Source organism: Tenrec ecaudatus, chromosome 9 (assembly GCF_050624435.1).
Source record: "Tenrec ecaudatus isolate mTenEca1 chromosome 9, mTenEca1.hap1, whole genome shotgun sequence".
NCBI lineage: Eukaryota > Metazoa > Chordata > Mammalia > Afrosoricida > Tenrecidae > Tenrec > Tenrec ecaudatus.
Genome location: NC_134538.1, coordinates 85992108 through 86005429, shown reverse-complemented (window position 1 = coordinate 86005429; position 13322 = coordinate 85992108). Strand labels below are relative to the sequence as shown.

The 13322-nt window shown below is 47.5% G+C and overlaps 1 protein-coding gene across 1 annotated transcript in view; it reads right to left on the bottom strand.

The window, feature by feature from the left end:
- The window catches only part of LOC142456033 (rap guanine nucleotide exchange factor 5-like), a 104492-nt gene that overhangs the window by 36343 nt on the left and 54827 nt on the right, over positions 1-13322 (bottom strand). Inside the window, exon 3 of the mRNA XM_075557331.1 lies at positions 8589-8662. Coding sequence (XP_075413446.1) covers positions 8589-8662 — 74 coding nt within the window. The remainder of the gene's footprint in view (positions 1-8588; positions 8663-13322) is intronic.

Below are 13322 nucleotides of genomic sequence, written 5' to 3'. Positions count from 1 at the left end.
TTGAAATTTGGGTGTGCAAAATATTTGGCTTAGGCACCTGGAAGGATGAAGCTGTCATTTACTGAGACTCAGGGATTAAGTCGGAAAGAATGACACTTATTGGACCACTGTACGAAGTTGTTGGGTCGGCAGTCGGCGGGTTCCGCAGAGAAATCCACGCTGGACTGAAGACTTTGGGAGTCATTACTGTGTAGACAGGGTTTAAAACCAGGCGTCCAAAATGAGGTTTCCAATGAAGTGATGTAGCTAGGGAAGAGCTGGAAGGCAGGAGGCATATCTAATGTTTGGATATTGGGAAGATTGCGAGAAGTCCGAGCAGGAACAAGAAGGGGTCAATGAGAAGTCTCTGGGGAACTGATGAAGTGTTTTAAGACATAGGACACGAAAAACCACCAAATGCTGCTGAAATGCCAAATAAGAGGGGAGAAAAATAACTGGCGTTGAACTTGACACAAGTAATAGGTGAGCTTGAAAAGGGCATTTTCATTGGGAGGCCAGGGGCAATAGGTCTGCTGGCCAGATGGGGAGGCCGTTCTTTCGAGAAGATTTCCTATAGGAAAGCACGCCAGTTTAAGATGATGCCGAATGGGGTTCTGCTTGTTTGGCTATTCAGGCATTTTAGTATCTGTGCTAGAAATCACCCAGGAGAAAGGGAAATTTGATGATGCAGGAGGGAGAGGAGGCATTTTCAGAAGTTATGTCCTTGAGAAGGAAAAAGATAAGATCTAGCCCCGGAGAGTAACATCAACATGCACACTTCACCAACGCTAACCAAAGGGAAAGCGCAGGGCTCAGATGCAGGCAGGCTGACACATCTGGCCGTGGAAGCTTGTGGGAATTCTTTACTGAAGGCATCTATTTCCCAGGATGACAAGAAGTGGAGGAATCCAGTGAGAGTAAGGGCTTTGGGGAGATGATGTGCAGATCTGAGAACAACAGCAGGTAGGAAGTAAGTCGTCTCAGTTGCCTGGGTGGACAACCTTTGCTCGGTAAAGCACCACGCAGTCAATATTTTAGCGTTTGATGTCAATGTAGCCCCCCCGCGACAACCATTCAATCGTGCAATTGTGCGAAAGTAACCAGGGACAAAGCATAAATGGATGAGCCTGGCTACGTTCCAACAGCATTTCACGTACAACAATTGGAGGTGGGCCACATTTACTTGTGAGCCATGGTTTGCCCACTGTTGGCCTAAGAGAAGAGGAGAGTGGACTGAGGAGGCAGACTAAGATTATCAGTCATTAACAGATTAACAGGGCCGACTTGATTTTATTTTTAGACTCTCTTTATAATCCTAGCAATCTCCTTAGGGCTTTTCCTGTTTGTCAGGATTTTAACGGAGTCCATAACCCGAGACAGTGCTAAGTATATGGACTGATCATAAAGACATTCTGATTTTAACCATTACTAAAGAGGCTACGGCGTTGCTTTGAGGACTGAGGTGCACTTGACCCAAGCCAGGGCATTTTCAATCATCTCATATGCAGAGGAAAATTGGAATATTGAATAGGGAAGACCAGAGAGGAATCGATGCATTTGAATTATGGTGTTGGCAAATAAAATGGCAAGTAGCCTGCACTGCCAAGAGAACCAACACATCTGTCTTGGCAGAACTACAAGCAGAATGCTTCTTAGAGGCAAGGATGGGGAGACTTCGTCTCATGTACTTTGAACATATTGTCAGGAGAGCCGTCCTTGGAGCAGGACACCGTGCTTGGTAAAGCGAGGGGCAGCCATAAAGACCGCAACCCTGGACAAGATAGATTGACCCACGGGCTGTGACAATTGGCTCAAACCTGAGGACAATTGTAAGGATGGCGCAGAACCAGACAGTCTGCTTTGTTGTACACAGGGTTGCTATGAGTGGACCTAAAGAGGACCATCACCTAGACAACAGAGCATCCGTGGAATTAAGCATCTCCTTTAAAGTAGGGAGTCAAGGAAACTATTTGGAAAATCTCTAGTCACAAATGATTAACATCTGTGTTCATCTGGGTACTTTAGAGAAACAAATCCACAGAAACTCATATGTATAAGAAAGACTTTTATCTAAAGGCTAAGTGCACATTAAGAAAACATCCCAACCCAGTGCTGCCCAAGCCCACAAGTCCAACATTAACCCCCTATGTCCGACACCAATCCACAAAGTCCTCCTCCATCTCACAAAACACACACTATGATGCCGACTGTGTGAAGAAAACTGAGTCAGTGAACATGTAAGCATCTCAGCGCTGGCAGAGGTCTCCACGCGACTACTCCAGCACCCAGGGATGCATCAGGTTAGGTCCATGTGGCTTCCCCTTGGGGATGTCGTGTATGAAGTGAGCCTTTCCAGCTGAGGCAGAGAACTAGCTAAGGCAGTTTCACCCTGGTCCGACCATCAGAAAGAGAACCGAGAACTCGAAAGGCGAGGCTCCCTGAGTCATGTCTCTCTGCCCTTCAATTAACCCCACATGTGTTTATCGGGCAGGTTGGCACAATAACCTTTAACTATCTCAATCCACCCCTTGCCAACTTGGCACCTGTACAAAATTCTTTAGCCTCACACTTGCAATTAAGTAACACCTACACCTTAATCCTATAATCCTGTGAATATGTTCCCCCACCTATGAAAGTTTGTAAGCCAACCACTTCATGCCTCCCCCCCCCTCCAATTTGGGGTTTCCAATTTAACATCTTCAAATGTGTTGAGACTTAAATCAATGTATCTATAAAATCCCTTCATGTGGATCATCATATTTTCTGACCTTGTGCAACATACTAATAATTTTTGAATCAGAAAAAGAAAAAAGGTTAACTTTTGCAAGCACGAAAAAGGGCATGGAAGACTCAGATTTTTAAAACAATAATCTTATCTTCTGCTGAAGAATTTATAAAATGTTCTTATACTTTATAAAATAAAAAAAACTATAGGCTTACCTAATGTGACAGTGCAAGCAAGCTTTGCAAATGGGACTGATTAAAAACTCTACCTGAATGTAAATATTAAAGATTGAGAAGAGCTCTGTCAAGTAACTGGCTCTCCTCCCTTCCCCTCTGCGTTGGCATGGCAGGGTGCTAGTTCTGGTCCTGAGGAACCCCGGGGAGTAGGGTTTCCTACGCTGTCATCTGCACAGGGGCAGGTCACCAGGCCTGCTCTCCCGCGAGGCTGCCGGTGGGTTCCAGCTGCCGATCTTTCGGTCCGTGGCTGAGCATGGGGTGGTTGTGCCACCAGAGCTCCTTAGGACGACGAGAAGGGCAAGCAACCAAACCCAACCCACTGCCATCGAGTTGATTCGACTCACAGATTTCCTAGTGGACAGAGTAGTCCTGTCCCTTTGCGTTTCCAAGACTGGAAAGCCTCATCTTTCTCTGGAGTGGCTGGTCAGTTCCAACCGCTGAGCTTGGGGTCAGCAGCATGACTTGTAACCTCTGGCAGCCCCAGGGCTCCCTGAGTGAAGTCATATGTGGGGAGAAAGACAGAAATAAAAGGACAAGAGTCTAAATCTCCGTACGACCTTCACTGGTCAGCGAGGTGTGCACCATCATCTGAAGAGCAGTTACGGGCGCCTGCCCCAGGTGCCAGTTCAGTCAATGCCGGCTCCTGGCCATCTGAGTGTGCCAGAGAGTTCTCAATGGAGCGTTTCCTTCCGATGAGGCACCTCTGGGTGGACCTGACCCTCCAACCTTTGGGCTCGGAGTTAAGCCCATCAGCTGTGGGCGCCACCCAGGAAGAACTACTAGACAGAAGCCCGCGGATTCCTTCTCTGTCCTTTCCCGGTCTGGCGTCACCAGGACCTGCTCTGTGGCTGCTCATTTGGCAGTGTGACTGAGTGGTCTGAATCTCTCTCTGCTCCCCAGGGTGGCCTCCCTGGAAAACAACGGGGCGGGGGGTGTGGGCTTGACTCAGGCAAGAAAGGTCCACTGGGGAGAATATACCAGGAAGCTAACTAGACTAACATGTGAGGCAAGCCTGTTGCTTCTGCTCAGTCTGAGCCCCCACTGGGCTGAGTCCACAGATGCTGATTTGAAGGCAGTCCTTCCTTCTGGCTGTGGGTCACACACACGCATACATTTTTTAACAATGGCAAGTAGTGTGCTGTGGGTTAGGCATTTGGGCTGCTAAGCTCAGGACAGGCAGTTCAAACCTACCAGCTGCTCCACGGGGGAGAGATGAGGCTCCTCCCAGCGAGATGTACAGGCCCGGAAATCCCTATGTCAGGTCACTGTCGGGTGGAATCGACTCGATGGCAGTGGCATTTTTGCGGTTGGGATAACAGTGTTAGCAGCAGAGGACTCTTTAGAAGACTTGCTTGGTGACTCTCTTGGTTTTGTGTGCACTTGAGTTTTTAAAGAACTCTAAACTGTCCTCATGCCTTATGGTGAGGATCCTAAATATAGAATTTCCTCTCGTGAAGAAACATATTTTTATTAAAAACAGACATTTGGGTGCACTTGACAAACCTCACTTAAATACCAAACTGCCAATACTTTTTTTTAAAAATGGGGTTCAGATTAACTTAATTCTTTCCTATTTACTTCATCTCTTAACATTTTTTTAAGTTTATTGTTCTCTCAATATTCTGGTCTCCACATGATTTCTAGATGCATTTTCACAACCCAGTAAACTCCCCAGCACGCATTACATAACAGCTACCTATCACACAGGGCTTTCAAAGATCGGTGAGAGGGCTCCTTCCTTCTCTGAAGAACGTGAAGCCCGTATGGGCAAGAAATGGCCATATGTCCTAGATGGCTTTCAAGGGCAGTCTGATTTGGAAGGCCCATGCTAAACCAAGTGTTCTCCGGGGATGTCTTTCACAGCCCCATAATTTAGTGATTTAATTCAGGAAGCCCATGAATTTATTAATATATTTCGGGAGCTTTGTTATGACAGGAGATGTAAGATAAATAACAGCCCTTGATCTAGACTTTCATATTCCTGGTCTGTTTAATTTATCTATGTGAGATTAATTACAAACAGTTTACCTAACACTTCTAAGCCAAGAAAAATAAAAGATTAATGCACAACTGTCAGAAGAGTTATTTAAGAGCCTTATTTCAAGGTCTGCTTCTTTTTCTTAAAAGGCAAAAAGAATAATAATAAAATAATATTTCCATCATGCATTATTAAAGCTGTTCATATGATTTTCAGTTTTGGAGAAGAAAAATGTTATGAATGCAAATGAAAAAGTCTGTTTCCTTTATCAATGGAGTCATAAAGATGCTGGGTTCATTCTTTGGGTGGTAAAATGGAACTTGGACAGCACTCCCTCAGGAAAGGCCACACAGATGATAAACGAACAGGCTTTAGGTGACAAAAGGTGAAACAGAGCACTTCGATGCATGAGAACATCGTCTGCGCTATCTATCACGTTTTCAAAAGCACCTGGCAAGCACCACGCACCAGTTGCGAAGGGAAGAAAGACTAGGAGAAAGGAAGTCGCCCTTTAGGAAGCACTTCAGCAATAGCAGAGTGCTAGAAAAAATCCAGGGTATTTGGGTAAATCCCTCTTGGGAATTACATAATGCATTTAATTTAGTTTAAAATGTAACTGTGAATACCAATTCATAAAGTGGAAATCATTGTTTTTCCATTTTCAAAAGAAAATTCCAAATGACAGAATAAATATATTCAGCTCACATGGCTCAATTATATGTAATCTATTTCCACAATAGACAACAAGATGTCAAGAACGGACAAAGACTCACCATCCCTGTTCATACTGCTACTCACAGTAACAGGAGGGCAGCAAACATTTATTTTTCTCACATTGCTTCAGGGAGACAGACAAGGATGCCAAGGCTTCCCTGATTAGAATACAGAACATGCCCTGGGGTAACTGGACAAAGACCCAAGAAACCCACCCACCAAGAAGTGCACAGGGGAGGACGTCTGGTGCTAAAGCACCTTTGCTCGTCCCTGCCCCATGGGAACAGGCGTTGTTGAGTTCATTCTGATTTAGCGTGGCCCCATGTGGGTGACAGGGGCCCAGTGCTCCATGGCTGGGCTGGTTAGATGGCTGGTCTCATAATGCCTCCGTGTTATAGAGACGAGAGCAGTACGGGCCCTGTGCGACACAGACACACTGATGCACGATAGACACTGACGGGACAGAGGCACTAGGGTACTTGCCCAAAGATACCCATTCTGAAGAAGAGGTGCGCTGCAAGCCCAGGCCAGGTTAGCTCTCCCCACTCTGCCCATGTTCCTCAGCATGAAAACCAGGCATTACAAAGGCAGAAAGGCTATTTTGAGGAAGAAGGAAGATTATTCTGGAAAACAGGAAACCTGTGTGTACACCACAGTCCAGTCAGTCTCTCTGGAGTCAGTGACCATCCTGCCTTGTTATGTACCCACAGTTTTCAACAGCCCAGGGCCTGTTCCCCATAGTCATATAGCTCCCCACAGAATGAGAAGGAATGAGAACTCGATTTCTAGGCAGTGTGCTTAAAATATACTCAAGAGAAAAGACAGCAAAAATGCAATATTTATTGTATTTATATATATTATTTAGTTTACAAATATTGAAGTATTTGTCATAGTGGCTGGCATATACTCAATCAATTACATGTAGACCCAGCAAGAATCAAATCTTATGTTGTGCATAATTGTGCACACACAGAGGATGTGCACGCACGTGTACACACACTCCTGTAGAATTCTGCCTGGGATAAGGTCATGAATTTTCCAAAGTTTTCCTAAGTTACTAATGAATCTATCTGGACAGCACTGGCATACAAGGGCCTGCAAAACCAAACCATCCAAACCCAGCCAAGATCACTGCCCCCAAACAGATTCCGAGTCCTAGGACAGGGACGAACTTACTGTCCCTGTGGGTTTCTGAGACTGTAACCTTTTATGGGAGTAGAAAGCCTCCTCTTTCTCCTGTGGAGCAGCGGACAGTTTCAAACCGCTGACCTTGCAGTGAGTCACCCAACTCAGAACTCACGGTGCTCCCGGGCTCCATTAAAGCAGGGTGTCAAATAGCATCAGATCAAACTTTCTGACCAAGCAGCAGACAACCATGACCGCTGTCTTCTCTCCTATGCAGTCTGGGCCACGCCCATAATTATCCTGTCCAGTGAACTTCACACTTGACTTTCAACTCTGAGAACATCTCCTCCTGGACTAACTACCCATTTAAATTTTGTTCCGTTCCTCCACGAGTCTGTAGTTACATGGCTGTACCAGAGTTGCTGAATAAAGCCACCGAGTGGGCTGTGTGTTCTTCAGAGAAATGAAATTGCACTAAGACAGACTTTCCTCCACAGAGCCAGCTCAAAACAACCAATAAGAGCGATGTGAATTTAGAGCCCATTGGCCGACTAACGATGTCATTGTTTAAGACCCCACAGAGACAGCAGCAAGCGCATTGCTCTGAGGAATAATGGCGAAGGTTTGCGCGAACCCCAAGGGTAATTTCTTTGCAATCTTGTCGTGAGAAATCATTCTTTGTATGAATTTACTAAAAAGCTTTACAATCTGTGAAACCTTTACTAAAGACACGGGCATGGCTTTCTGGCTAGAATCCGCATTTAGGACTTTAAAGGTGAAACACAAGTCAGTGAGGTTAAAATCACCAAAAGCTATAATTTTATATTAAGTCAGGAGTTGATAATACTAGATGGCCCAATGTGCTTACGCTGCCACAAGACCTGGAGGTTCGCTGCTACCAAAAGTATGTCCATGTCATAATTCAGAGGAGATGGCACAGGAGCTTTGGCATGTGGGCCGTGCACTAATTTGTCCGGCACTCTCCGGCAGGCAGTGTCAGCTAGCGGGTTCTCCCCGCCATTTCTAGGGGACGGTCTGCCGTAAGGCCATCCTCTACGTCTGCTCCTTCATTGGATTTCTTTACTGTCTCTGGGAAGGTGGGCCAGTGAGGAGAGGTCTGCCTAGACATCCTTCCAGGGAGAATCAAATGACAAATAGGACTCGCAAACCAGGGACTGTCTCCGTTATCTGGTGCTGCCAACCAGAAATGCCACAGGGGGGTGGCGGTGACTTAACCAAGACATTTATTTTCTCACAGGTGAGGAGGCCAGCTGTCCAAGCTCAGGGGCCCACTCAGCTCGAGGGGAAGGCTTCCCTCTGTTGGCTCTGGAGAAAGGTCCTTGTTCACTGGGGATCGCGGGGATCTGATCTTCAGGCGCGTGGCATGTAGCGCTCCCCAGCTGTGCTTGCTTAGCTGGTCACTCTCTATTTCACGAGAGACGGATCCAAAACATCCCCGACACTATTATGCCTCAGGGATGGGATGGGAGTGAGGATTTACCTAACCACAGGGATGGGAGTGAGGATTGACCACACACACACAAACACACGCAAACACACAAACAGTTTTTCACTGGGAGTCATGTGAAGGCTGACATAGCCATTCATACACATTTTGCTTGTTTGGAAGACAATTTAATCCATAGCAGGGACCTTCTTGGGAAACTGTTTCATTTAAAAAAACAAAAACAGAAAAACACTTTATTCCCAGTAATATAACTGCATTTGCAGAATACAAAACACAAAAACCTCTCAGTCCAATGCACGCGCACTATTTCCACATGCTCAACACCACGGCAGGGGACGATGGTGTTCACAGGCTGTGCCTTACCTGAGACTCTGGGGCCCCTTCAGCGTCCGTCCCAGCTGTGTGTTTGTCTCCGCCTTCCTCATCCTGTTCAAGGGCTGGACAAGGAAGAGGGAAAGAAAGCAACAGTGTCAACCAAATGTGGCCCCTCAGAAAGACATTTCGGGTCCTTTCTCTTTCAGACAGCAGTGTAGCAGAAAGAGAGTACTGTGGGTAGACCCAGCAAACGTACATATCAGCACTAGTTTTTGTTTAGTCAGATGAAAAATTAAATACTACCACAGGGCATCTTTTTGTTCATGCGTCTTGCTTCATTTATGAGCTTAACGGCTGCAAAGAGACATCATCTCAATGCTCTTCCTCACCTACTTCGCCTAAGCCCTTCCAGACATCTTCCTCTCAGGACTGAGCTTCGTCAAAGTGGGAGCTGGGGTTTATAAATAGCTGCCACCAATGTCACCTGGGAATTCTCACACACACATGCGCACACACGCGCACACACGTTCTCTCTCTGTCTCCTTAGGGGCAGCTCATAGCCACTACTTGTGACAGGGTAGAACTGCTTCACAAGATTTTCTTAGCTATCACTTTTATTCATTTGTTTTTTCAGCGCTCACTCCTGGCGGGCTATCACCACCAAACTTCCGGTTAAGCACCGTTGTACCACTGAGGCTCTGTGCACATGTGTGTGCGCACATAGAGCATGCATGCACATACAGAAAGGGGCCTCAACACGTTGCTGGAAAAATAACGTGAAAGATAACGGGATTCTCTGCAGCCTCTCTGAAGCCTGCGCATAGATGGATTGATTTTTCTGACAGCTGGAATTCACAGACTCGAAGAAGCACAGTGGTTTCTAGCTGGACGGCTTGGTGCTGCCGCCACGGAACTCCCAGCAGTGGACGCTGGACGACTCCTCTTCGCCCTCTCCAAGTCCTGGTCCCCCTCTCTGCACTGGTACAGCCACCTACAAACCCAGCCCCGCCCTAATGCAGTGCCATCTGGACAGGACCCCGGGGAAAACGAGTCTTAAAGGAAAAGAATGGAAGCAAGAAAGAGACCCAGAGTCTCCCAACACCTGGAAACGCGCGTGCGTGCTTTGCCTTTCTCCTGTTGTACCAGGCCCGCAGGTGCAGGCACGGGGATTTAATGACTAGTCTCCTCTTGATGCACCTTGTACTTGCACGGATGGTTACCCAGCACCTACTGTGCGCCTGGCGCTGGGATGACTCCTGTGGGCAAGCTGGACAAGGCCCCTAAGCTCGTGAAGCCCACCCACAACAGCTGGAGACAGCCAATCAAAAGCAAGCACGGGCCCACTCATAACAGCAATACCGGCAACCAAAAGAGACCAATCAAAGATCACAGGAAGAAACTAACCACAGAAAGGGCAGTATACGGGAGAAGCCAGGGGCAGGCCTTCTCTGGCATGTATGTGGCCTGAGACCTGCAGGTTGAGAGGGGACCTGCAGGTTGAGAAGGGGACCTTCAGGTTGAGAAGGGGACGTGCAGGTTGAGAGGGGGACCTGCAGGTTGAGAAGGGGACGTGCAGGTTGAGAGGGGGACCTGCAGGTTGAGAAGGGGACGTGCAGGTTGAGAAGGGGACGTGCAGGTTGAGAGGGGGACCTGAAGTTTGAGAGGAAGATCTGCAGGTTGAGAAGGGGGACCTGAAGGTTAAGAGGGGGACCTGCAGGTTGAGAGGGGGACCTGAAGGTTGGTTGAGAGGGGTATCTGCAGGTTGAGAGGGGGACCCTCAGGGCCAGAGAGAGCCCCAGAAACCTGGAGAGTGTACAGAGCATGGAAAGCCCAGATTTCCACCTGAAAATGCAAGGAGCCAATAAAAGATTTTAAGTAAGGCAGTGTGTGATCTTTTCATTTCAAAATTGTGGCTTCTTTGTGGAGAATGGGCAAAAGGAAGCAGGAGGTCCATTTGGTGGCCACTGCTACCGCCCATCTTCCCCAGACATGATGCTGGCTCAGAACGGGCGACGAGCAGAAGGGACAGGGGCGAGCGGAGCTATATTTGTGGAGAGCATGAATATAATTTTCCCATGAATTGAAAATTGGGGGAGGTGGGGGGTGGGATGAGATCAAGGAGAAGTAGGTTGTTCTTTGGATCTACCATGCAATTTATTCTCTTTGTCCTCGTGGGTAAAAACAGGTAAAAAACATAGCCTCCCAGCTGGCAGGGAGCCCCCTGCTACACAGTGGATTCCGCTGGCTTTATTCTATGTACCTGTAAGTACTCTGTGCTGTGTATTTGTTAAGGACATTCCTTCAGGTACCTTTGCTTTTGTATGCATTTCTGCCGACAGCGTGGTCCTTACCGTGGAGGCCCCTACATTCAGTGCTGTGTCTCCAGTCCAAGCTCTGTTCAAAGGGGCCCCTGTTGCCAGTTTAGAAGGAATTCAAGAGAGATAGGAATAACGAAAAAACATGTTTCTTTCTGAAAAAGTAGAGGCAAAGATGCAATAAATGTGTGTGTGTGTGCAACAGCATCCTCGAAACCAATTTAAAATGCCGTGATGAGACGTAATGAACTTCACCGAATCAAATGAAATAACATAAGAAGTCTTTCCTCATCCTGGAGTAAGGAGTCATTTTCTTGGAGGGCCATCTGATAATATGGTAATGTACAAAAACCTCATCTGCAATAGCAGCCTCAATTTGAATACCAGCAGGCTCACCCAGGGTGGGCAGGTTTCAGCAGAGCTTGGGGCTACGGAGCGACTACAGAGAAGGAGCAGGCGGTCTACTTGTGAAAGCTGTCTGCATCTCGGAGAGCCTCTCACAGCAAGCGCGGGCAAACCTTCAGCTTAACCCATGATGACGAAGGCAAGAGGGCCTTCTCTTCCAACATATACATAACGCTATTTTCTTTTTGGAAAAGCTGGAAAATTATGATTCCAAGAACGCATTTTAGCCAGTGGTTCCCATCTACCACTTGGGAACAGAAACGTATTTATCCTGGAATTCCACAGATTTGTGACCCCCGTGAAACCAACATAGGGAAAGGTCTCTAACAGAGAAAGCTCTGCTGGCCCTTTGCTCCTTAGGCGAAGGTTGAGGAATAAATGTAGGGGCCCTTCTGACATCATGTCTGGGACTGGTGCAGCAGCCTTGAGTGGGAGGAGGGGGGAGTCGTTCTTCAGGCTTTGGAGTGTCGTGTTGCTTTTATCTGATCAGACTCAGGGTAGTGGGGCAGATTTCCCATGCAAATATTGATTCAGGGACAGTTTCCTTCAGGGGGACACGTCCACAGGAATGATAACTTCTGGGACCAAGGGAGGCTGGAAACCTACTCTGCCAACACAAACCATCCCCTTATCTCTCAACATGCAGAGTCTAAAGGCAAGAAAAGGTCCTTGTTGGAAACAATAATAATAATAAGCTAGCATAACAAAAGCCACACCTATGTAGGATCTAAGGCATGTCTTTTGAATAGTTCACAGGAGAACCTGCAAGAGGCCTAAGAATACAAATCAATGAATGAACACGAATTCACATCAGAGTCCTTAGCCCAAAGGAATCAATTTGTAAGTCAGCCCACAGGGATTTAAGGCTGGCTTTGAGGTCACTTTCTCATTGCCGTGGAGATAAGAATTTTTTTCTCCTCCACCAACTGAAAAGTCTCCTGATAATATGAGGGGGCTTCAAGAAGTTGGCGGAAAAAGTGGAATTAAAAGACAAGGGCATTTTCCCATGAACATGTTGAAGCCCCCACACATTGTTTAGACACCAGGGGTTGATGTCCTTTGCAGCGATGCTTCTGTACTGCCCCTCCCCCGCCCCGGGTTTCGTAAAGGGAGGAGCTGCCCCCACCGAGCGGAAGCACACCATCTCACGGGGCACTAGTCGATCACAGCCGAAGCCTTTCCTTAAAACTCCAACCAGCCAATTTTGGGGTAAAGCTGGGTAAAGCAGGGGTCAGCGAGTGAGAGGCAGGCCCTTGCCAAGACGCACTGACATAGGAGCTGCAGTGGCAGGCGTGGGCCCCGGAACAGCGGTGAGGGTGGCGTGGGACTGGGCAGTGGTTTGTTCTGTTGTACACAGGGTCACTGTGAGTCAGAACCCAACAACAACAACAACGATTTATAAACCAACCACACACTTGACGACAGACAGACGTTTAGTAGTCCAAGTCAGAGCACACTGCATTGTCGAGCAATGAGCAAAGACTTACAAGGCAGTTTCGGTCATAATTTCACGTGCAGAGTATTTTTATGAGGAACATGAAAGGTTTGCAGAAAGGGTCTCCGGATGTTCCCAGAACTTGAAGAACAGGGCAAGTTAAAACGTTCCCGCTTGCTAGGTGAGGTCACTGAAAACGACCCACGGAGGCAGAGAAACTTGCTGTGATGAAGCCAGCGCCTGCGTCCTGGCCACCTCCTGCACGGCGGGAGAGATGGTGGCTGTGGCCTGTGCCATCCCCATCAGGCCACGGAGTGGACCTCTGTGCCCTTTACAGCTTTCTTGGGCAGATATTTGGGAGTGGACTGCTAGGTATTTCTAGCTCATCTTAAGCTGGAAGCTCAGCATTCTGGCAGCACACAAGCCTCCACTGACAGCGGTGCAGTGGGTACACTGAGTTGCACTGCCTGGAGGTAAACTCAAGCCTTCCATCTGGAAAGTATGGAGTCTCCCATTGAACAGCCGGCACCCCTCTAACTTGTCAGAGCTCCCAGCTATGAAAGGCATGTGGATCAGGGCCAGTCTATCTCTGCCTTTGGGACCAAGTGAGGCCACAAATTAGGAGAT